At 35.9% G+C, this 25,679-nt stretch overlaps 1 protein-coding gene across 3 annotated transcripts in view; it reads right to left on the bottom strand.

Moving 5' to 3' along the window:
* Positions 1–25,679, bottom strand: part of BRIP1 (BRCA1 interacting helicase 1) — a 182,143-nt gene that overhangs the window by 93,004 nt on the left and 63,460 nt on the right. For all 3 annotated transcript variants that reach the window (XM_024980612.2, XM_010815737.4, XM_024980614.2), the window contains exons 10-14: positions 24,855–24,987; positions 11,961–12,115; positions 8,777–8,939; positions 8,523–8,663; positions 2,385–2,546 (exon numbers count right to left, since the gene is read on the bottom strand). In XM_024980612.2, coding sequence (XP_024836380.1) covers positions 2,385–2,546; positions 8,523–8,663; positions 8,777–8,939; positions 11,961–12,115; positions 24,855–24,987 — 754 coding nt within the window. The remainder of the gene's footprint in view (positions 1–2,384; positions 2,547–8,522; positions 8,664–8,776; positions 8,940–11,960; positions 12,116–24,854; positions 24,988–25,679) is intronic.

Here is a 25,679-nt window from a genome sequence, read left to right as displayed (position 1 = left end):
CAAAAATGAAAGGATGGAAAAAGAGATTCCATACAAATAATAACCAAAAAAAGTTAGGATGCCATTACTTGTTTGAGACAAATATATCAAAAGTTGTTATGAGACAAAGGATATTACATATCGATAAAAGGGTCAATTCATGAAGAACATGTAACAATTGTAAACAAAAGCCAAACCCAGAACTCCCAAGACATATGAAGCAAACCTTGACAGAGTTGAAGGGAGAAACTGATAATTCTACAGTAACAGAGATTTCAATCTCACTTCCAATAATGAATATGAACTGGACAGAGATAAATAATGAAATAGAGAATCTCAACACTGTAAACCAACTGGACCTAACAGAAATATATAGAACACCACCCAACAAAAGAATACACATTTTCTCCAAATGCACATGGTATATCTTCCAGGAGAGACCACATACTAGTCCACAAAACAAGTCATAATAAAATTTTAAAGACTGAAATCATATAAAATATCTTTTCTAATCACAATGGACTAAAAGTAGTAATAAATAATAAAAAGAAAGGTAGAAAATTCACAAATATAAGGAACCCAAACAACACAATTTTTAAACAATCAATAGGTCAAAGAAGAACTCACAAGTGAAACTAGAAAATACCTTACAAATATGAAAATGAAAACACAAAATTTACAGGACACAAAGAAAGCACTGCTAAGAGGAAAATTTATAGCTATAATCACACACTTGAAAAAAACAAAGATTTTAAACCAGTAAACCTACTATTACACCTGAAGGAGTAAGAAAAAGAAACCCAAACAACCTAAAACTAACATAAGGTAAGAAACTGGATAACCTAGATAAAATGGATGAATTCTAAGAAACAAACAATCTACAAACTGAATCATAAAGAAATAGAAAACCTGAAGACATTAAAAGCTATTAAAATTGAATCCGTCATTAAAAACTTTGTTGAAGACTAACAAAAAGTGAAATTGTTCATTTACTTAACTGGGCATTTCCAGGCTCACTTTTTGTGATTGTGACTGGAAAATATAAAAAGGTTTTATTTCTTTAAAATTTTATTAAAGTATAGTCGATTTACATTGTTGTATTAATTTAAAAGGTTTCTTAATGTGCTTGCTTCTCCTTAGTTCCAGGCTTAATTATTAGTTTTCCTTCACATAACTTCTGGGATAGATGTTCACACTCTGTAATAAATATTGCTTTGTAATAAGAATTTTCAATATGTTTATGTCCATTTCATTTTTAGATATTCTTGGGAAAAAAAAAAAAAAAAGATACCTATCTGATTAAATTTCTCCTGAGAGTAATTCCTTCAGTTTATCTACAGTATTTACTGCACCTTTGGGTAACAAAGTATGTGTCTTAGTCCCATTCCAGCTACTATAACAAAATGTCAGGAATCGAGTGGCTTATAAACAACAGAAATTTATCACAGAAATTGCTGTAAAGTACAAAATCAAGGCACCAGCACAGTCATGTTTGGTGAAGGCCCTCTTCCTGGTTCACAGTGGTACCTTCTCACTGTGACCTCACATGGTAGAAAGGACAAGAAATCCCACTGGAGCTTCTTTTTAAGTCACTAATTCTATTCATGAGGACTATATCACCATGCCTTAAGTGTCTCTCAAAGACTCCACTTCCAAATGTCATTATCTTTGGGGGCTAGGACTTCAACATATAAAATTTGGGGTGACACATCAGACCATAGCAGTATATATACAGAGGGAAAGACAACAGAAGAGCCAAAGGTATCAATATTGTCATTCTAATATATTATACTACTGTCCTTATATATATAACTTCCTATGAAAAAAGAAAAGGGAGTACCACCTCTACACTGAAATTTAGCTTAGATTTTCATAAACTATGATAATACCCTCAGGAATTATATGTGGTTTTAATGCTTTGAGTATTAGGAGGACTAAAATATACTATATAACTCAATTTAACTCCTGAAAATATTAAAACTCAGAACGACTCTAAAAACAAGAAAAACAGTTTTTTTTCCTAGCCAAATACATGAAGCAAAAAGATGGGCATTAAAGAAAATCGTATGTTAAATTCATATTTTGAAATTTTCAAATAGTCTAGTTTATCAAAGTGAAAAATAATGATCCTTTTTCCTTTAATCAGAAAATATCAAGTTGCCCCAAGGAATAAAAATCACATATACAAAAACACCCCACTAAAATGCTTGAACACCTTCAGTCTTTTGGACTTCCAGGTAAAACAGTGACAGAATAAGCAGGCAGTATCTTAACCAATAAAAAGCAAAATAATATATGATGCTTAAAAAACTGTAATTACTCTGTTGCATTTGATCCTAGGAAGCTTATCATGGTAATGTCATATGATTATTCAAAGGCAAAAGTAAACAAAAATACTCCCTTACCTTGTAAGATGGCAGGAAACACAAAATTCCTTGGCTAATAGTCTGGCACACAGATAACAAAAGAGCTCCCACTTCATCCTGGAATTCAAATGTTTCTGTGTGCTGGAAGGTAGCACAGAGACTGCGACCCTTGGGCCCTGACCCAATGGTGCCAACCCAAACCTAGAATATAAATGTGTCAGTATTAGAGTTATACCAAAATAAGGCAGGCAAATTAGCATTTAGTTGGGAGCCTTAATTGTGTATGTCAAAAAAAGATCAATCAACGACTTTAGAGAAAATTTATTTTTAAATTGTTGGGCTTTTTCCTATTATCTTTAATTAGTTATATATGCAAGGGTGCTCGGTCGCTCAGTCGTGTCCAATTCTTCGTGACCCTATGAACTGTAGTCTGCCAGGCTTCTCTGTCCATGGAATTTTCTAGGCAAGAATGCTGGAGTGGGTTGTCATTTTCTCCTCTAGGAGATCTTCCCAACTTACAGATCAAATGTGCATCTCCTGCACTGGCAGACAGATTCTTTACCACTGCACCAGCTGGGAAGCCCAGATTTAAGTCACAGATGTTTTACTTTAGACCTAAAGTCTGCCTAAGTTCTTCAGGCAGACTGAATTCTCTTAGAATGACAGAAATTAGGTTTTACTTATTTCCTCAATACCTTTACAAAATTAACCATGTAACAGAATTTTGTTGGATCATGGGAACAAAGGAAATGAGTAAGTTAGAAATGAATCCAAAATAAGACATGAGGGATGGTACCATCTGCTACGGGCTTCCCAGGTGGCTCAGAGGTAGAGACTCTCTCTGCCAATCCAGAAGATGCAGGAGATGCAGAGTCAATCCCTGAGTCAGGAAGATCTCCTGGAGGAGGAAACAGCAACCCACTCCAGTATTCTTGCCTGAAGAATATCATGGACAGAGGAGCCTGGCGGGCTACCATCCATGGAATCACAAACAGTCCAGCATGATTAAGCAACTGAGCATGCACACACCATCTGCTATAGGTAAGTCTCTAAGATTCACTTATGACAGGAACTACTGTTTCACAAATTCCCTGACGCTCAAAGATCTATAGTCATAGAAAATCAGACCCATCAAATTTTAGTTATATACAATTTCTCTATATTTATACAGATCTAGTCTTAGTATTTGATTATGAGAAACTACAAATTTTATTAGTATTCTAAAGAATATTCAAAGTCGCTCAGTCGGACTGACACCCTGCGACCCCCTGGACTGCAGCCTACCATTCTCCTCTGTCCATGAAATTCTCCAGGCCACAATATTGGAGCGGGTAGCCATTCCCTTCTCCAGGGGATTTTCCCTACCCAGGAATTGAACTGGGGTCTCCTGCATTGAAGGCAGATTCTTTGCCAGCTGAGCTACCAGGGAAGCCCATTCAAAAGGTAATATGAACACTTTAGATTGTTGAAAAATGTTATAGTCCTATATTTTAAATGATACACAAGACTGAGATATATTTTGCAAAATGACATCTGATGGACAGCAGTTTAATCAACATTAAACTAAATGATCAACAAGTAATAAGACAAACTGATAGCATGTGTTTCTTGATATGATATGATGGGAAGTAACAATATCACTTGCAAAACATTCTTATCAAACACTTTAACTTGAATCTTATCATCAGAAAAATCCAGATTATAAAATATTCCTAAGGACAACTGGTGACTTGAATTCTTTTAAAATATCATGAAATACAGAAAAAAAAAAGGGGCAAAAAAGCTCTTTTAAAGACTAAAAAAACATGAATTTGTACAGCCAATATGAAAGCAGTATGAATGTTCTGCAAAGAACTAAGAACAGAACTACCATATGCTCCAGCAATTTCACTTCTGGGAATATATCCAAAGAAAACAAAAGTATTAATTTGAAAAGATGTTTGTGTGCACTCACTCCCAATGTGCATAGCACCATTATTTACAATAGTTAAAGACATGGAAGCAATCTAAGTGTCCATCATCCGATAGATGAATGGATAAAGAAGATGTACACACACACACACACACACACACACACACACAGGACTACTACTCAGCCATAAAAAAGAATGACATTTGGTCAACTGCAACAACACAGATGGACCTACAAGGTATTAGACTAAGTGAAGTAAGTCAGACAAAGACAAATACTATATGTTACTACTATGTGTGGAAACTAAAAAATAAAACAAATGAATCAATATAACAAAACAGAAAGGCTCACAGAGAGGACATACTAGCAGTTACTCCAGAGGGGAGAAATTCAAGATAGGGGTCAGAGATTAAGAGGTATAAACTATTGTGTATAAAAATAAATAAGCTACAAGGATATATTGTACAGCACAGGGATAACAGCTAATATTTCATAATAACACTAAATGAAGTATCTATAAAAATTTTGAATCACTATGTTGTACACCAGAAACTAATATTGTAAATCAATTATAATTCAATCTAAAATAAGAAAGAAAAAAAAAAGAAAAACAAAACTAAAGAAACATGAAAACCACACGCAATATATAATACTTAACTGGATTCTGAATCAAGAATAAAAAAAAATAAACAGGTACACTATAAAAGTCACACTGGAAATAACTAGAAGAATATAGATTCTATTTGTAGTAATATTAAATTGCTTGGATATGATCGTGATATTGTGATTACACAAGATTATGTACCTGTTCTCAGGATAAACATTCTAAACTAATTAAGGGCAAAGTATCACAATGTCTACAAATTACTTTCTAATAACATATCCAGTTAATGTAATTGTCAATATTTTACAGTATTACTCTTCTCTCCTTTTCTCTCATATGTATATATACACAGATGCAAAGTTATACAACTGATGGATCTACATTAAGGTTATAAAGATATTCACTATGTTAATACTATTTTTTCCACTTGTTTCAAGCTATACTTTTTTAAATAAAGAGTTGGGGTAATCAACAAACGGACAAACAAAATGTGATACACACACACAATTCAAATATTATTCAGCCTTAATAAGGAAGAAATTGTTTCATGTTACAACAAATATGAACTCTGAAGACATCATTCTAAGCAAAATAAACTAATCACAAAATTTTGTAATTCCATTTAGATGATGTACTTAGAATAGTGGACTTCCCTGGTGGCTCAGAGGTTAAAGCATCTGCCTGGAATGAGGTAGACCCAGGTTAGATCCCTGGTCTTAGATCCCTTGATTTAGAAAAGTCAAATTCATAAAAACAAAAAGTAGAATGGTGGTCACCAGGGGCTGGGAAGAGGGGGGAATTGAGAATTTTTATTTTATAATAGAATTCCAGTGTTGTTAAATGAAAAAGCTCTAGATATTGGTTACAAAACAAAACGAATATCCTTATAAAACTGAACTACACACTTAAAAACAGTTAACATGGTAAACTTTACGATGTGTTTTCTACCACAATTAAAATCAAAGTTTTTAAAAGTTGGGGGAAATATTAGAACAGAATCCAGCTGAACTAGCATTATTCTTACTAATTATCATTTTCTAGTAACATTATAAGTTAAATGGGCTTTTGTGCACAAGATTGAGAACATAGACCCTATAATAACATTCTTTTGGAAAAATATGTTCAATTTATTAATAACTTCCCATATTTATGTAAGCCTCCAAAGAAAACAACTTGAAAATATGGATCATATATTTTTCTTTTGCTACTGCTAATAGCAATGTTTCTAAATAAGAGCATTCTAGCATTTTGGAAACCACAATTCATTGTTACATAGGAGTCTAGCATTCAAGACCCTCACCTACTAAATGCCAGTAAGTCCCACAAATAATCTTTAGTTGAAAACTATAGCTCTTTATAAAGAACTAGAATATTAGGTGCTCAAGTACCATTAAACATGTTGTTGTTGCTATTCAGTTGCTCAGTTGTGTCTGATTCTTTGCAACCCCATGGACTACAGCATGCCAGGCTTCCCTGTCCTTCACCATATTCCAGAGTTTACTCAAACTCATGTCCATTGGTGATGACATCCAACCATCTCATCTTCTGTCATCCCTTTCTCCTCCTGCTTTCAATCTTTCCCATCATCAGGGTCTTTTCTAATGAGTCAGCTCTTCACATGAGATTGCCAAAGTATTGGAGCTTCAGCATCAGTCTTCCCAATGAATATTCAGGACTGATTTCCTTTAGGATGGACTGGTTGGATCTCCTTGCAGTTCAAGGAATCTCAAGTGTCTTCTCCAACACCACAGTTCAAAAGCATCAATTCTTTGGCCCTCAGCCTTCTTTATGGTCCAATTCTCATATCCATACATGACTACTGGAAAAATCATAGCTGTGACTATACAGACCTTTGTCGGCAAAGTAATGTCTCTGTTTTTTAATATGCTGTCTAGGTTTGTCATTGTTTTTCTTCCAAGGAGCAGGCATGTTTAAATTTCATGGCAGCAGTCACCATCTGCAGTGATTTTGGAGCCCAAGAAAACAAAGTCTCTCACTGTTTCCATTGTTTCCCCATCTCTTTGCCATGAAGTAATGGGGCCGGATACCATGATCTTCATTTTCTGAATGTTGAGTTTTAAGCCATCTTTTTCACTCTCCTCTTTCACTTTCATCAAGACTCTTTAGTTCCTCTTTGCTTTCTGCCAAAGGGTGGTGTCATCTGCATATCTGAGGCTACTGATACTTCTCCCAGCAATCTTGATTCCAGCTTATGATTCATCCAGGCTGGGATTTCGCATGATGTACCCTGTATATAAGTTAAATAAGCATGGTGACAATATATAGTCTTGACATACTCTCTTTCCCAATTCTGAACCAGTCCGTTGTTCCATGTCCAGTTCTAAGTGTTGCTTCTTGACCTGCATACAGATTTCTCAGGAGGCAGATAAAATGGCCTGGTATTCCCATCTCTTTAAGAATTTTCCACAGTTTGTTGTGATCTAAACAAAGGCTTCAATGTAGTCAATGAAGCAGATGTTTTCTGGAATTCTCTTGCTTTATCTTTGATCCAGTGGATGTTAGCAATTTGATCTCTGGTTCCTCTGCCTTTTCTAAATCAAGCTTGAACATCTGGAAGTCCTCGGTTCATGTACTGGTAAAGCCTAGCTTGAAAGATTTTGAGCATTACCTTGCTAGCATGTGAGATGAGTGCAACTCTGCAGTAGTTTGAAAATTCTTTGGCATTGCCCTTCCTTGGGATTGGAATGAAAACTGACGTTTTCCAGTCCTGTGGCCACTGCTGAGTTTTCCAAATTTGCTGGCATTTTGAGGGCAGCACTTTAATAGCATCATCTTTTAGGATCTGAAATAGCTCAGCTGGAATTCCATCACCTCCACTAGCTTTGTTCACAGTGATGCTTTCTAAGGCCCACTTGACTTTGCACTCCAGGATGTCTGGCTGTAGGTGAGTGGTCACACCATCATGGTTATCCAGGTCATTAGGATCTTTTTGTATAGTTCTTCTGTGTATTCGTGCCACCTCTTCTCTTAATATCTTCTGCTTCTCTATGGCCATACCATTATGCATGTAGCTAACTACTTTCAATTACTTAATAAAAAGAAATAGAGGGCAGATTGACAAATGAAAAATTGAAACATCCTTAGGAAAATTCAAGTAACATTTACAGGGTATTGTTATAAAAAATTAAAATTTACATCACAGGACTCACAAGAATACTTTTAATTCATTTCAGATATTCAAACATGTGCTGAAAATTTATTAACTAATACCAGCTATTAATCTAGGTGCAATGGAAAGATAAACACATAAAAATTAGAATACAGTTACATCATACTCTAATGGAAAAAAGAATCACAAATAATTACACAATTAGAAATTACAGTAAAAAAAAAAGGGTTGAATTTGTTTCCTTTTTAATTTTTATTAAAAAAATTTAAACTTAAATAAGGAAACTGCAATACAGTCTTTGCAAGCAAAGTACATATTTTTACTCACTGGGTTGAAGGAATACTATTTACCAGTAGTTCCTTTTGCTGACACTACCAAGTAGCTGACAAATTTTCTCTATTCTGAAACTGAAATGTTGACTTTCCTATCAGGATTTGTTTGCTAGTCCTTCAGTTACCTTTTAACTTCTTTGTAGATACTTATACTGAGGTAAAAAGACTAAGACTTCAAAAAAGAAAAAAAGAAACTAACCTGTGAGTTATTAATGACATGATTAGCCTCTAGTTGAATAGTAAATGTAACACCAAGTTCTGATGAAAAGGATTTCATTGGTGATAATGTCCCAGATGTCAAAACAATTGCCCAAACTTTGCCATTAATATCTGAAAAGGCCTACAAGGAAACAACATTAAATACACAAAATCAGTTTTTAAAAAGTCAAACAAATTTACTTAATTGTTGGTACTGAGCAAGAAGAATTCTTATTTACAGCATGATAAGCTTACCACAGCTGGATTTAAGCACCAAAAATTTAGCACACGAACTGCTGCTTTCTGCCGTAAACGTTTCTTATTTTTTGATAGAATCAACAACCCATGATCTGTAGTATCACTCTGATTTATCCAAGAGTAAGTCTGTTGAATAGCAACCTTATAATCATCTGCAAATCTAAATGAAAATAAAATGGCATTTAAGTGGCAGAACTTTAGATAACACCGTCCCCCACCAATAACCCATACCACTAAACTCAGTAATTCTGACAGAAAATAAATCATTAAACCTTAGGGTCAATCCACCCTTACAGAGTTTATGCATCATCTAACCATCCACCCTTTATCACTTCTCATCCCTATGTTCAGACATTATGTAAATCACAGCAAAGCCAGGATTAAAATCCAAGCCTCCTAACTCCTACTTCAGAGCTCTCTATATCCTATGTTACATCATTAGTTATAAAATAGTTAACAGTATTATTGTTAAAAAAAAAAAAAAAACAACTAAAGAGTGGGTTAAACTTTTTTATTGCATTAGAAAACAGAAAGACAATTTCTACTGAAAGTTTAGGAAACTGAGTTTCAATTGCCTTTAAAATGTGATCTCAGTCTTCATCTATTTTTTTTTATTTATTTATTTTTAATTGAAAGATTTACAATATTGTGCTGGTTTCTACCAAACATCAACATGAATCAGCCACAGGTTTACCTATGTCCCCTCCCACCTGAACATCCTTTTCATCTATTCTCAATGAAAGTACTAAACTATATGACCTCTGTAATCTGATACAGTTTATAAATTCTCTCCATAAGAGGCTATAAACCTAAGCTTAAACAGAATGAAATTTGGTATTCTCTACCATGTCCTCACAGTAATACTGACTGTTAATTTTACCCTCAGAGAGAAAGTCCAAGTCAGGAACCTTGTACGAGGTGGAGAGAATTTTATAAAAATACTGGGGGTGGGGGACACTTCCCAGGTGGTCCAGCGATTAAGACTCTGAGCTTCCAATGCAGGGGACGTGAGTTTGTTCCCTGGTTGGGGAACATGAATCCCACAGGCCATGGGGGAGTGGTCAAAAAAAAAAATTTCCTGGGAGCTAAAAATTACAAAACTCTCTTAGAAGAAAACATAGCAGAAATCTTCATGACATCATATTTGGCCATTGTAACTGGATACAAAAAGCATAAGCAACAAAAGAAAAAAAAATCAATAAATTGGATTTCATTAATATTTAAAGACTTTTGTGCATCAAAGAATACTATGAAGAGAGTGAAAAGATTACACACAGAATAGGACAAAATATTTGTAAAATATATATCTGAAACAGAATATGCAGAATAACTCTTACAACTCACAAACAACAAAATCCCCATTCAAAAATGGATGAAGGAGCTGAGCAGACACTTCTCCAGTGAAGATATAGAAATGGACAATAAGCTCATGAAAAGATGATCAACATCTCCAGTCATTAGTGAAGTGTAAATCATGCTATGAAACACAGTACGGTGGCTCTTAAAAAAATTAGATCAGAATTACCATAAATACTGCAATTCTACTGCTGGGTATGTACCCAGAAATGAAAACAGAGACTCAAAACAGATACTAGTACATCAATGTTCACCGCAGCATGATTCACAATAAAAAGTAGAAACAATACAAATGTCTATCAATATAAAAATGGATAAGCAAAATATGGCATATACTCACAATAGAGTATTATTCAGCCATACAAATTGGAAAAAGCAGTGGCACCCCACTCCAGTACTCTTGCCTGGAAAATCCCATGGACGGAGGAGCCTGGTAGGCTGTAGTCCATGGGGTCGCTAAGAGTAGGGCCTGACTGAGCGACTTCACTTTCACTTTTCACTTTCATGCAATGGAGAAGGAAATGGCAACCCACTCCAGTGTTCTTGCCTGGAGAATCCCAGGGACGGGGGAGCCTGGTGGGCTGCCGTCTATGGGGTCGCACAGAGTCAGACATGACTGAAGCGACTTAGCTTCAGTTGTGTCCACTTTTCAGCAGCCATGAAAAGGAATGATGTATGTTATAACATGCATTAACCTTAAAAATATTATACTACATGATTCCACGTACAGGAGACACCAAAAGGGGCAAATCCATTAAGGTGAAAGTAGGACAGAGGTTACCAAAGGCTATGGTGCTAGAGAAACGGAAGACACTGTTTCCTGGGTATAGAGTTCCTGTTTGGGATGATGAAAAAGTTCTGGAAATTGACAGTGCACAACCATGTGACCATAGTTAATGCCATTAAAATGTACACTTAAAATGTTTAAACTGTTCCGTCTTACATTATGTATACGTGCATGCATGCTAAGTTGCTTCAGTTGTGTCCAACCCCATGGACTATAGCCTTCCGGGCTACTCTGTCCATGGGAGTCTCCAGGCAAGAATACTGGAATAGGTTGCCATGCACTCCTCCAGGGGATCTTCCCAACCCAGGGATTGAACTCATGTCTCTTATATCTCCTGCATTGGCAGGCGGGTTCTTTACCACTAACTCCACCTGGGAAGCCCTATATTGTGTGTGTGTGTGTGTGTGTGTGTGTGTGTAAGTCGTTTAGTTGTGTCCGACTCTGCGACCCCATGGACTGTAGTCCACCAGACTACAGTGGACTCTGTCCATGGAATTCTCCAGGCAAGAATAGTAGAGTGGGTTGCCATTTCCTTCTCCAGGGGCTCTTCCCAACTAAGAGATGGAACCCAGGTCTCCCACATTGAAGGCAGATTCTTCACCATCTGAGCCACCAGGATATTTTACCATTAAAAAAAAAAAAAACTTAAAAAAACATTGGAGCCAGGTAGTACTATAACTTAAGGAGTAGTGTGTGGGAAGTTGACTGCTTTCACATTTTATTAAACAGGATTTATTAATAAGAGAGACTTTCTGACACTGGAAGAAATATATATAAATTATACTTAAATGAAGGCAAATTTAGTCTCAGAGGATTGTAAATTTAATGCTAAATTAATTAAATGTATTTATTTACTGGTTTCAATACTCATTTTCATTAACAAAAACTAACACCAGTTGACTGAGTCTGTGCCAGTAAGAGCAGTATTTATACCACTTGTGTATCATTATCTCATGTACTCACATAAAATTAGTAGCTAGCACCCAGTAAGGCTAATATTTTTAAGAGGAAGAATACAGACCAGATATCTTTACTTACCTGCTATTTTGCCTAAAAAGATAGTCAAGCACCATAAAAAGTCCTTTGAGCATTATTTGAGTTGAAGCACTAATAACAGGTATTTCTCTTGCCTCCTCTTTACCATGAATTGATGGGACTTTTTCTTCTCTTTGAAGGACAGCAGAAAAATGTCCCTGTAAAGAAATTGGCATGTTAAGTGTACTGGTTAGGGGTGGGGGAGGGAAAAGAGAGGAAAAGGAAAATTCTTAAAACTGTTAATAAAACCCAAATGAAATATAATTGAAATTTTAGTCAAACATTAATATGCAAGTACTAACAATGTATTCTGAATTCCCATATATTCTCAAATCCTCTTCAGAGACATTTAAATAAGAAGTTACACATTTAGAAAGTTCATTATTTCTTCGGGCAATTAGAGTTTTATTCAGTGCCCTTCAAAAGCAATGGGCTAAATAAAAATGTACAAAATGGTTTCTAAAAAGCTTAAAAATCTGATATGCCACCTAAATCCCTGAATTACCTCCAGGGAGTATGCCTATGCTAAGAATCATGACTACGTGACAAGCAAAATTAAAAAAAAAAAAAAGCAAAGAAAGAATACATGCTAAATACAAAATGTATTTTAACTGGCTCATTAGTGATTACATGGCTTATAAGTTTAAATACAGACTGAAGTGTGGACATTAAGATATATTTCCCACACTGTGAAAGAGAAAACTCTGAATATTGAAACAATAAAAGATACTGGTGACAACTCTGATGTTTGACAATAAAACCTGTGCTCAATGGAAATAAAATGGGGAAATAGGATAAATAAGACATCCTAGGTAGCCCAGCAGTAAAGACCCGCCTGCTAATACAGGAGATGCAAGAGACTCAGGTTTGACCCCTGAGTCAGGAAGATTCCCTGGAGTAGGAAATGGCACCCCACTGAAGTGTTCTTGCCTGGAAAATTCCATGTGCAGAGGAGCCTGATAGGCTACAATCCATGGGGTTGTAAAGAGTTGGACATGCCTGAGCAACTGAGCAATGCAATACAATCAATGAAAATAAAATGGGGAAATGGGATAAATAAAACAAAATTTCAATATCCAGATATACTGTGAAATAATACACATTTATTAAAAATAAAATTAGTCTCCACTGAACAAAACATTAAAGGATATGAAAAAACTTTTTTACTTTTATTTTTCCAGACTTTAAACTTTTTATTTTGTATTGGGGTATAGCTGATTAACAACACTGTGGCTGTTTCAGGTGACCAGCGAAGGGACTCAGCCATACATATACGTGTCTCCATTCTCCCCCAAAACCTGCCTCCCATCCAGGCTGGCACATAAAATTGAGCAGAGTTCCATGTGCTATACAATAGGTCCTTGCAAAAATATTTTTCAAAAATAAAGAACAAAAAAATAATATGAGCTTGAATAATTCAACAGTACAAATTATCAACAAAAGACAAGTACTAATTTGTTCTTTAAAAAAAAAAAAAAATCAAGTTCTCTGAGAAACACCCTACATGAAAGCTACTATTCCTCTCCAACACTGGCAGACAACTGGCAATTTACTTCCTAAAGCTACGTAATTTCTGAACTCCTAACAATAAGGCACTGTAATAAAAATTAAAGGACTGAATGAAATTCTATCTACTGAACCATGAGACAACTCCAAGGCTACCTCTGGCTAGGTTACCTAAACAATGATAGCTAGGTTTATAGATAAATAGAAAACTAAGCAAATGGGGAAACACACACACTTACAGGTAATTATTACTTCATAGTAAAACTAGAATTGTATTAAAAATAAATCAAGCAAGTTACATGATATTACTATCATGAACTATGATAACACAGAATATGATGACATGCACAGTGAATATTACTATAATTATGCTGAGAAAATGGAGAGAGAAGAAAGGGGAAGAAGACGGGAGGAAAACGAAACAGAGAGGGAGGGACAGAGAGGAAAAGAGAGGAGGTGTGTGTGTGTGTGTTTCTGAAAGAGAGAGAGAAAGTGTGTGTGTAAAGGAGCTGAATCCTCACCATACTTAATGGGAATTCAATAGAGAATATCAAAACTTGAAAACTGAAAAGTAGCTGAATCTACATGTTACTTAGAAAATTGGGGTTAATTATGAGAGAAAGTCACTACAAGAATTAAAAGAGCCACTGAGAAGTAAAAATTGGGAGTGGGGCAGATGAATGCTTTTCTTGATAGTACTAATTGACTTTTTAAAAAATTTATTTATTTTATTTAATTGGAGGACAATCACTCCACAACACTGACTTTTAAATTATGTTCACACATTACTGTGGTAAAAATTAACTTATAAACAATTCAATAATCACAATGATGAATTTCTTAGGATCAAAGGAAATTTCCCTAATCTAATTTTAAAATAAGTAAAATTACTACATCTATGAAATGAGAAAAAATATTTGCAAATCATATATCCAATATGCTGTTCATATCCAGAACACAGAAAGGACTTAAACAATCAATAATAAAAGACAACTCAATTTCAGAAAGGGCAAAGGATTTGAATACAGATTTCTCCAAAGATATATTAATGGACAATAAGCAGCTGAAAAACTGTTTGCCATTATGAGTCATTAGGGAAAAGAAAAGAAAATCCTCTTGAGATATCACTGCATTCTTCCTACGAAGATTATAATAAAAGAGATATGAAAACAAGTGTTGGTGAGAATGCGGAAAAATCAGAATCCTTGTACATGGCTGATGGGATTGTAAAATGGTACAGCCCCTATGGAAAAGTTTGGCAGTTTCTTAAAAAGTTAAACACAGAGTTACTTTGTGGACCAAGAATTTTACTCCTAAGTATATACCAAACAGAACTGAAAATATATGTCTGCACAAAAATCTGTGTACAAATGGTCATAGTTGCATTGTTTACAACAGCCAAAAAGTAGAAACAACTGATAATGGATAAACAAAATACAGTATATTCATAAAGTGTAAAATTATTTGGAAATAAAAAGGAATGAAGTATTGATACATGCTACAACATAGACCCTGACAACATCATGCAAAGTGAAAGAAGGCAGTCACAAGAACAGGTAGATTCACAGAAACACAAAGTGGATTACAGGTTTTCACGATCTGGGGTAAGAACAAATGGGAATGACTGCTAACGGGTATAAGATTTCTTTCTGAGGTGACAAATATATTCTGAAATGAGACAGCAATGATACTTTCTTAATTCTGTGACTACAGGAAAAACCACTGAACTGTATATTCTAAAGGGTAAATTTTATGGCATGTGAATTATATCTCAAGTCAATTACCATTTATATATACTGATAAGAATCAGAAAAAGCAATTTTGAATTGTAACATTTGAAAAAGAAATAGAAACTTTATAATTTCTCAGGAATAAATCTAACCAAAAGTAAATAAGACTTTTAAATTACAAAATTCTATTGAAAGATATATAGAGATAAAAAATGATTACAACTGTATCTTGTTCATGAATGAAAAACTTCATACTGTAATATGTCAATTCTTTCTAAATTAATATATAAATTTAATGCAATTACAGTCAAACTTCCAACTGATTTGTTCATAGATATTTATAAGCTCATTCTTATGGATTCATTTTGATATTTGGCAAAACTAATACAATTATGTAAAGTTTAAAAATAAAATAAAATAAAATTCAAATGGCAGAGTAATGCAACATACAGCCAGGATCATTTCAAAGGAAAATAAAATGAGGAGATACGCCTTATCACCATGTATCAGCATTTTTCTAATGCTACAGTAATTAACAAATCATATAACTTAGACAAACACGATCAAAGAACACAAAAGTCCAGAAATAAGCTTACACATATACAAAATCAGCTATGGGGCAGAAGTGGCATTACAAATCAGAGTGAAATAGATGGATTATTTAGTAAATGATGATGAGAAAATTCATTAAGGAAATAAAATGGATTCTGTTCCATACAACATAAACAAATATGACTCCCAGGTGGTTGAAAACATTTATTAAAAAAGAAAACTAACACTCTTAGAAGAAAAATGTCACAAAGGATAAGAACTAAAACTAAACTCAAGAAAACTAAACTAAAAGAAAAAACATGGATACATTTGAATGCACTAAAATTTTAAAACTTAAAAAGACACCATAAACAAGCCATAGACACAAGAATAATACATGCAGCACAATAAGCAACAAAGAATTAATATTTAGAATATATAAAGGAAACAGTCAAAAATATATACAAAGATCTATTTTCAAGGCTGTTCATATTAGAACCTTTTCTTATTGAAAGGAAACTGGCAACAACTTATATGTCAAATGCCAGATTAGTCAAATAATTTATAATATGTGCACTCACAAAAATGCTACAGTGCAACTAAAAATCATGTGAAAGAAATTTTATTAAAATAGGAAAGTACTCATAACATACTACTAAATGAGATGGTAAAAAAATTTCATCTCAAAAATTAACTTATGTTAAGCAAATACACACACAGAAGACAAGGTACACACAGACCTAAATGCTACTAATAATCATTTTTATGTTTACAAGTCTTTTTTTTTCCTTTGTACCTTTCTGTATTTTTCAAGTTTTTTTCCTTTGACATACATTTTATTTGTATTTTTTTTATAGAGTGCACTAATCTTAAGTGTACCGGTCATTAAACACAAGTGCACACACACATATGCACACTTGTATAACTAAAACTAAATCAGGATTCAAAACATTCCTCAAAAAAAAAAATTCCTCAAACTCCAGAAAGTTCCCCCGTGTCCCTTCTCAGTCCGAACTACTCCTTATCCCTGCACAGTGGTAACCAGTATTCTGATTTCTACTAGCATAATTATGTTTGTCCTTAAATTTCATAAAAATGAAATCATACGGTTTGTACTCTTTTGTGCTGGTTTCTCTTGTACAACATAATGTCTGTAAGATTCATTTACACAGTTGTGGAGGCAGTGGTTCATTTTTTTTTAAATTGCTGTGTAGTATTCTACTATATGAATATCTTACAATTTATTCAATCCATTTTACTATTGATATGAAAAATCTGTAGACTGCAAAAAGCTTATGCAAAAAAATGAAAAAGTATATGAAAAAATACTTATGGTATGTTGCACTTTAAAAGTTCAGATAAATACAATCAAATTAAAATATATTTTGAATACTCATACACTATTGTAAAGCAACTTCACTCCAATAAAAAAAATTAAAAAAAAATACTCTTAGTCCAGAAGCTACTTCTGTTGGCAATAGTTTTTAACTGTTTTTGGTTCAAAAATCTCTTTAAAACTATATGAGGAGGGACTTACCTCACTATATGGTGGTCTAGTGGTTAAGAATCTGCCTTGCAATGCAAGGGACACTGGTTTGATCCCTGGTCAAGAAACTGAGGTCCCACATGTCGCAGGGCAACTAAGATCACCTGCTGCAACTACTGAGCCCAAGCTCTACAACTAGAGCGTCCTCATGCTGCAACAAAAGATCCTCCATGATGCAAGAAAGAAACATCCCGTGTACTGCAACTAAGACCCGACACAGCCAAATTAAAAACAAAAAAAAACTATATTAGAGCACTTCCCTAGTTGGTCTAGTGGTTAAGAATCCGCCTGCCAACGCAGGGGACACAGGTTCAATCCCTGGTCTACAAAGATTCCACAATCTTTCTGGGGAACTAAGCCCCTGAGCCACAACTACTGAGCCCGAGTGCCAGCTACTGAGCTCACGCACACTAGAGCCTGAGCTCCACAAGACAAGCCACCACAGTGAGAAGCCCACACACCTCACCTGGAGAGCAGCCCCCATTCCTCACCAGTAGAGAAACCCCATCTGCAGCAACAAAGACTCAATGCAGCCAAAAATACATTTAAAAAAAGTTACACTGCCTTAAAAAAAAAAAAAAAAAACTAAGAGAAAAACTATAAAACTCTGATAAAAGAAATCAAAGATGATCTAAATAAATGGAGATGCTCCATGTTAAAGGATAAGAAACTCAATATTGTTAAAATGTCAGTTCTTCCCAGATTGATCTATAAATTCAATGCAGTCCAATAAAAAAATCCCACCAAGATACTTAATGAATACTGACAAACTGATTCTTAAGCCAAAAGATCAGCCTCTGTGCACTGATGCCAAATTGAATCTTGGAGACAGTTTTAGGTAAAGTAGGAAAGAATAGTTCAACTGCTTTGCAGGCAAAGGAAACCCTGAAAAACTGTGTGTCCCAACTTGGGAGGATTTGGGGAGGAGTTTTATAGCAATAATTCAAGTTCTTGGTTGCTAACAAGATTAGCTTCAACAGTACATGAAGCAGGAACTTCCAGGCTTCAACAATACATGAACTGTGAACTCACAGATGTTCAAGCTTGATTTAGAAAAGACAGAGGAACCAGAGATCAAATTGCCAACATCTGCTGGATCATTGAAAAAGCAAAAGAGTTCCAGAAAAACATCTACTTCTGCTTTATTGACTATGCCAAAGCCTTTGACTGTGTGGATCACAATAAACTGTGGAAAATTCTGAAAGAGATGCGAATACCAGATCACCTGACCTGCCTCTTGATAAATCTGTATGCAGGTCAAGAAGCAACAGTTAGAACTGGACATGGAACAACAGACTGGTTCCAAATTGGGAAAGGAGGATGTCAAGGCTGTATATTGTCACCCTGCTTATTTAACTTATATGCAGAATACATCATGTGAAACGCTGGACTGGATGAAGCATAAGCTGGAATCAAGATTTCTGGGAGAAATATCAGTAACCTCAGATATGCAGATGACACCACCCTTATGGCAGAAATTGATGAAGAGCTAAAGAGCCTCTTGAGGAAAGTGAAAGAAGTGAGTGAAAAAGTTGGCTTAAAGCTCAAGATTCAGAAAACTAAGATCACGACATCTGGTCCCATCACTTCATGGCAAATAGATGGGGAAACAGTGAGAGTATTTTTATTTTCTTGGGCTCCAGAATCACTGCAGATGGTGATTGCAGCCATGAAATTAAAAGACGCTTGCTCCTTGGAAGGAAAGTTATGACCATCCTAGACAGCATATTAAAAAGCAGAGATATTGCTTTGCCAACAAAGGTTCATCTAGTCAAATCTATGGTTTTTCCAGTAGTCATGTATGGTTGTGAGAGTTGGTCTACGAGGAAAGCTGAGTACTGAACAATTGATGCTTTTGAACTGTGGTGTTGGAGAAGACTCTTGAGAGTCTCTTGGACTGCAAGGAAATCAAACAAGTCCATCCTCAAGGAGATCAGTCCTGAATATTCATTGGAAGGACTCATTCTGAAACTGAAACTCCAGTACTTTGGCCACCTGATGCGAAGAACTGACTCATCTGAAAAGACCCTGATGCTGGGAAAAATTGCAGGTGGGAGAAGAAGGTGACGACAGAGGATGAGATGGTTGGATGGCATCACTGATTTGATGGACATGAATTCGAGGAGGCTACGGGAGTTGGTGAACTACATGGAGGCCTAGTGTGCTGCAGTCCATGGGGTGGCAGAGTCGGACACAACTGAGCAACTGAACTGAACTGAACAAGATTAGAATGCATGCAGGATCTATATGCCTTAAATCTTGTCTCAGGTGGTCTCCTAATAATGATGAGCTTTGATGAGCTTCCCTGGTTCCTCTAATCTTGCCTCAGATGGTTCCTTGGCTTCTCCTCCCTAGTCTCTGCATCTCCTCCCTTCCTCAATTACCAACTGTTCGAATTTGCCCTTGAAACCCAGGGAAGGTCATGGAGACTGGAGTCTGTTCCTTATAAACAAGAAATGGGGGACAGAAAGGCTTCCATGCCCAGGAGCACCACAGGGTCCTGCTCAGTTTAATTCTAAGTTTATATGGAAAAATGAAAGACCCAGAATAGCAAACACAATGCTGAAAAACAAATTCAGAGGACTGACACTACCTGACTTCAAGACTTACTATAAAAACAGGCGTGGTACTGATAAAGGAATAGACAGTGTATCAGTGGAAAAGAATAGAGAGCCCAAAAATGGGCCAACACAATACAGTCAGCTGATCTCTTGACAAAGGAACAAAGATAATCCAATGGAGAAAGGATGGTCTTTTCAACAGTGATACAGTAACATCTACATCCAAAGAGACGACTAGACACTGAACTAACACGCTTCACAAAAATTAACTCAAAATGGGACACGGACCTAAATATAAAATACAAAATTATAAAACTTCTAGAAGACAAGATAGGAGAAAATCTAGGTGACTCTGGGTTTGGTGATAAATTTTTAGATCGAACAACAAAAACAGAATCCATTAAAGAAAAAAAACTTGAACTTTATTAATACTAAAAGCATTATGTTCCATGAAAGCCTCCATTAACAGGATGAAAAAACAAGTCACAGGCTGGGAGAATATATTTGCAAACACACATCAGATGAAGGTCTTGCATATGAAATACCCAAAGGACCTTTTGCTACCACCACCACCCTCACAGGTCGCATGCACGCTCCCAGGAGGGGCCTGTCCCAGTCGGCTCAGCCCTACTGCCAGAGCATCCCCACCTGGCTGAAGCTGACAGCTGATGATGTGAAGGAGCAGATCTACAAACGAGCCAACATGAAGAGCCTAACTCCTCACAAATCTGTGTGATCTGAGAGACTCACATGGTGTTACACAAGTATGTTTTGTGAAGGCAATAAAATCTTGAGAACTCTTAAGTGCAAAGGACTTGCTCCTGATCTTCCTGAGGATCTCTATCATTTAATTAAGAAAGCTGCTGCTATTCGACAGAGAAGGCAATGGCAACCCACTCCAGTACTCTTGCCTGGAAAATCCCATGGACAGAGGAGCCTGGTAGGCTGCAGTCCATGGGGTGCCAAAGAGTTGGACATGACTGAGCAACTTCACTTTCACTTTTCACTTTCATACATTGGAGAAGGAAATGGCAACCCACTCCCGTGTTCTTGCCTGGAGAATCCCAGGGACGGCAGAGCCTGGTGGGCTGCCGTCTATGGGGTCGCACAGAGTCGGACACGACTGAAGCGACTTAGCAGCAGCAGCAGCAGCAGCTTCTATTTGAAAGCATCTTGAGAAGAACAGAAAGGATAAAGATGCTAAATTCCATCTGACTCTGATTGAGAGCCATATTCACATTATAATACCAAAGGAGTCCTCCTCACTAATTGGAAATATGAGTCAGCATAGCCTCTGCCCTGGTTGCATAAATTTGTCTATTGTACTCAAGCCATAAAACCATTGTTTAACAGGAAAAAAAAAATCCAAAGAACTCTTAAAACTCAACCATAAGAAAACAGCAGGCAAAATATCTGAAGAGATATCAATATCTCACCAAATGAAATATGTAAATGGAAAATAAGCATGTGAAATGATGGTTCAGTTCAGTTCAGTCGCTCAGTCGTGTCCAACTCTTTTCGACTCCATGAAGTGCAACACGCCAGGCCTCCCTGTCCATCACCAACTCCCAGAGTCCACCCAAACCCATGTCCATCGAGTTGGTGATGCCATCCAACCATCTCATCCTCTGTCGTCACCTCCTCCTCTTGCCCTCAATCTTTCCCAGCATCAGGGTCTTTTCAAATGAGTCAGCTCTTCTCATCAGGTGGCCAAAGTATTGGAGTTTCAGCTTTAACATCAGTCCCTCCAATGAACACCCAGGACTGGTCTCCTGTAGGATGGACTGGTTGGATCTCCTTGCAGTCCAAGGGACTCTCAAGAGTCTTCTCCAACACCACAGTTCAAAAGCATCAATTATTCGGCACTCAGTCTTCTTTATAGTTCAAAGAAGACTAGATGGACCTTTGTTGTCAAAGTAATATCTCTGCTCTTTAATATGCTTTCTAGGTTGGTCATAACTTTCCTTCCAAGGAGCAAGCGTCTTTTAATTTCATGGCTGCAATCACCATCTGTGGTGATTTTGGAGCCCAGAAAAATAGTCAGCCACTGTGTCCAGTTTCCCCATCTATTTGCCATGAAGTGAGGGGACCAGATGCCATGATCTTAGTTTTCTGAATGTTGAGCTTCAAGCCAATTTTTTCACTCTCCTCTTTCACTTTCATCAAAAGGCTCTTTAGTTCTTCCTCACTTTCTGCCATAAGGGTGGTGTCATCTGCATATCTGAGGTTATTGTTATTTCTCCTTGGCAATCCCAGTTTGTGCTTCTTCCAGCCCAGTGTTTCTCATGATATACTCTGCATGTAAGTTAAATAAGCAGGGTGACAATATACAGCCTTGACATACTCCTTTCCCTATTGGGAACCAGTCTGTTGTTCCATGTCCAGTTCTAACTGTTGCTTCCTGACCTGCATACAGGTTTCTCAAGAGGCAGATCAGGTGGTCTGGTATTCCGATCTCTTTCAGAATTTTCCACAGTTTATTGTGATCCACACAGTCAAAGGCTTTGGCATAGTCAATAAAGCAGAAGTAGATGTTTTTCTGGAACTCTCTTGCTTTTTTGATGATCCAGCAGATGTTGGCAATTTGATCACTGGTTCCCCTGCCTTTTCTAAAACCAGCTTGAACATCTGGAAGTTCACGGTTCACATATTGCTGAAGCCTGGCTTGGAGAATTTTAAGCATTACTTTACTAGTGTGCGAGATGAGTGCAATTGTGTGGTAGTTTGCACATTCTTTGGCATTGCCTTTCTTTGGGATTGGAATGAAAACTGATGAGGAAACATAAATTCAAACAACAATGACATACTACTACCTATCTATTAGAACGGCTAACATTCAAAACACCAATTGTTGGCAAGGATGTGGAACAACAGGAACTCTTACTAACTTTTGGTGGGAATGTAAAATGGTATAATCACTTTGGAAGATAGTTTAGCAGTTTCTTGCAAGCTAAACACAGTCTTACCATACAATCCAGCAATTGTGTTCCTAGGTATTTATCCAAATGAGAAGAAAGTATGTCCATACAAAAACATGTACACAAATGTTTACAGCAGCTTTATTCATAATTTCCCAAACTTAGAAACCACCAATATGTCCTTCAGTAAGTAAACAGATAAACAAACCGTGGTGCATACATACAATGAATTTAGTTCAGAAATAGAAAGGAATGAGCTGCCAAGTCACAGAGACATTAAATGTATACTGTTAAGTGGAAGAAGCCAGTCTAAAAAGACGACATGCCATGTGATTACACCTATATGACATTCTGGAAAGGCAACACTATGGAGTCAGAAATAAAAATCAGCAGTTACTAGAGGCTCAGCAGAGGACATGAGGTGCATTGAAAGGAAAAATAAGTGCAGCACAGAAGATTTTTAAGGCAATGAAAGTATCCTGTATGATACTTTAATGGTACATACATGACTTTATGTTTTCATCAAAAGTCATAGACTTGTACAACATAAAAAGTGCACCCTAACATAAACCATGGACTTTCGTTAAAAGCAATGTAACAATATTGGTTCAACTGTAATTAATGCACTAATATTGCAAGATGTTAATAATAAGAGTATCTATAGCATCTGTGGCTGGGGGTGGTGTATATGAGAATTCTTTCCGTTTTGCTCAATTTAACATAGAACAACCACTTTAAAAAGTAAAGTCAAGCTGCATTCCCTTCAACTGGACAGCAAGTCTGTCACTGAAGGGTGATCTGGGAAGTCATCTTCATTTGCAGAGGCATTGTCTTCGAGGGCCCCCTAGAGCTAGTAAGAAAGCTATAAATGCCTATTTGCATAAACTGTGTTGTGAAGGACATTCAAGTAACTTAGATGTTCCCTCTGGATATGGGAATAGGAACATCAGAGTAAGAAAGAAACTTTTTTTTTTTTTTTACTGATTATTCATTTCTGCAGGTTATTTTTTTATCATGCATTTTTTATGTCTTAAAAAAAAAGTATTATCAAAAGTAAAATGAAAAATAAGTTTGCAACCTTCCACTCCTCACACCTGCTTTAATGTCCCAGGAGTAATCCACTATTAATAGTTTTGATGTATACCCTTTCAGATATTTATCCTTTCCTCTGTAGGTTTTTCTAGCCCAACAATGTATCTATGTCTACATATGAAATTATGGAATAAACTACTTAAAAATTACTTAGATACACCAAAAATAAAAGTCAACTAATATAAATAAATAAGAACAAAGACAGAAATGAAAAACATTCTCATCTGCAAAAAAACAAAACAAAGAACCCAAAACAAACATTCTTCTGAAAACAGTGTTCAGGCATCAAGCCTCTATCCGGAAGATGTACAAAAGAACACACTCATAAAATTTGGAATGCGATTTCATAAGGTTCACAGTATCCTGTAGCCCACTCATGATTTCTCTACACCCAGGTTTAAAACCTCTAAGTTAAGGAGAATGAAATATGAATTTATCTTTTTATTTTCCAAATTTTAAAATTTATAGTTGACAAAATATTTACAACCTAAAATTACTGACTTCTTTTAGCTTTAAACAAAGTAATTAATTGCATATTAATTAATCCATATTTCCTTCAAACTAATAACGCTACTTTTTCATCTATAATTTATGTCATCACTTAGATTATCAAACAGATCCAATAAAATTTTAAAACAATTGCTACTTTTTTTTTTTTACTCTGGATTAATTATTCACTATTAAGTCATTTCAGAGAAGGCAATGGCACCCCACTCCAGTACTCTTGCCTGGAAAATCCCATGGACGGAGGAGCCTGGTAGGCTGCAGTCCGTGGGGTCTCTAAGAGTAGGGCATGACTGAGCAACTTCACTTTCACTTTTCACTTTCCTGCACTGGAGAAGGAAATGGCAACCCACTCCAGTGTTCTTACCTGGAGAATCCCAGGGACAGGGGAGCCTGGTGGGCTGCCGTCTATGGGATCGCACAGAATCGGACACGACTGAAGTGACTTAGCAGTATTAAGTCATTTCTAATTCACTAAATAAATTTTACAGGTAGAAAAAAAATCTTACCTGCAAAATGGGAAAAGTAGCAGTGGTGATGCCCATTTTGTGTAAATTTAAGAGCATTTCACTTCCACTCCATACTTTACAGGATGATTCATAATTCCTTTCCACAAGATGTTCAGAGCTTGCTTCTAACCAACTGGAATAAAATAAAACAATTTCATCAACCAATATCATCTTTATGTGCACCACTATTTCAACAGAACAAACAGAAATGTGATACATTGATCTGTATTCCTTGATGCTCTTAGCACATAAATGTAGATTAATTAAGACATATGTTAAATAGCATGTATGCTTCATATTACAAAGTAATCATACAGCTAAAAAGCAAACTTTTGTTCAGAAAAGAGACAGATGCATGTGATCCCCAATTTGTGTTTTGTGAATTTACACTGCTTAACTGGTGTGTCTCTCCAACTGACAAATTTGGTCTGCACATAAAAAGAAACACAAGAAAGCTAATAAAGAAATTACAGCATTAAATATTAACATTAAAATGGAATTACTAGAAAACAACTAATATATTGACTTACAAACACACGAGAGGCATTTGTACATTCAGTGAGTATTTAAATGTATTAATGCCAGACACTACACTGGGTAGTGGAAATACAGCAGTAAATAAAATAGGTAAAGTCCTTATTCTTATGGAAATGAGATTTTACTAAAGGGAAGTAGAAATAAACTTAGAAACAAATCCATGAACATGAAAACATTAGGTAGTGATAGTGATATTATGAAAATAAATTGGATTAATGTCATCTAATTGCTACTTTCATTTGGAGTGTCAAGGAAGCTCTCCTAGAGGTGACAGTTATTCTAACAACT

This window comes from Bos taurus, chromosome 19 (assembly GCF_002263795.3).
Source record: "Bos taurus isolate L1 Dominette 01449 registration number 42190680 breed Hereford chromosome 19, ARS-UCD2.0, whole genome shotgun sequence".
Lineage (NCBI taxonomy): Eukaryota > Metazoa > Chordata > Mammalia > Artiodactyla > Bovidae > Bos > Bos taurus.
Note: the sequence above shows the minus strand (reverse complement) of the source record. Positions and strands in the feature narration are given on the sequence as shown.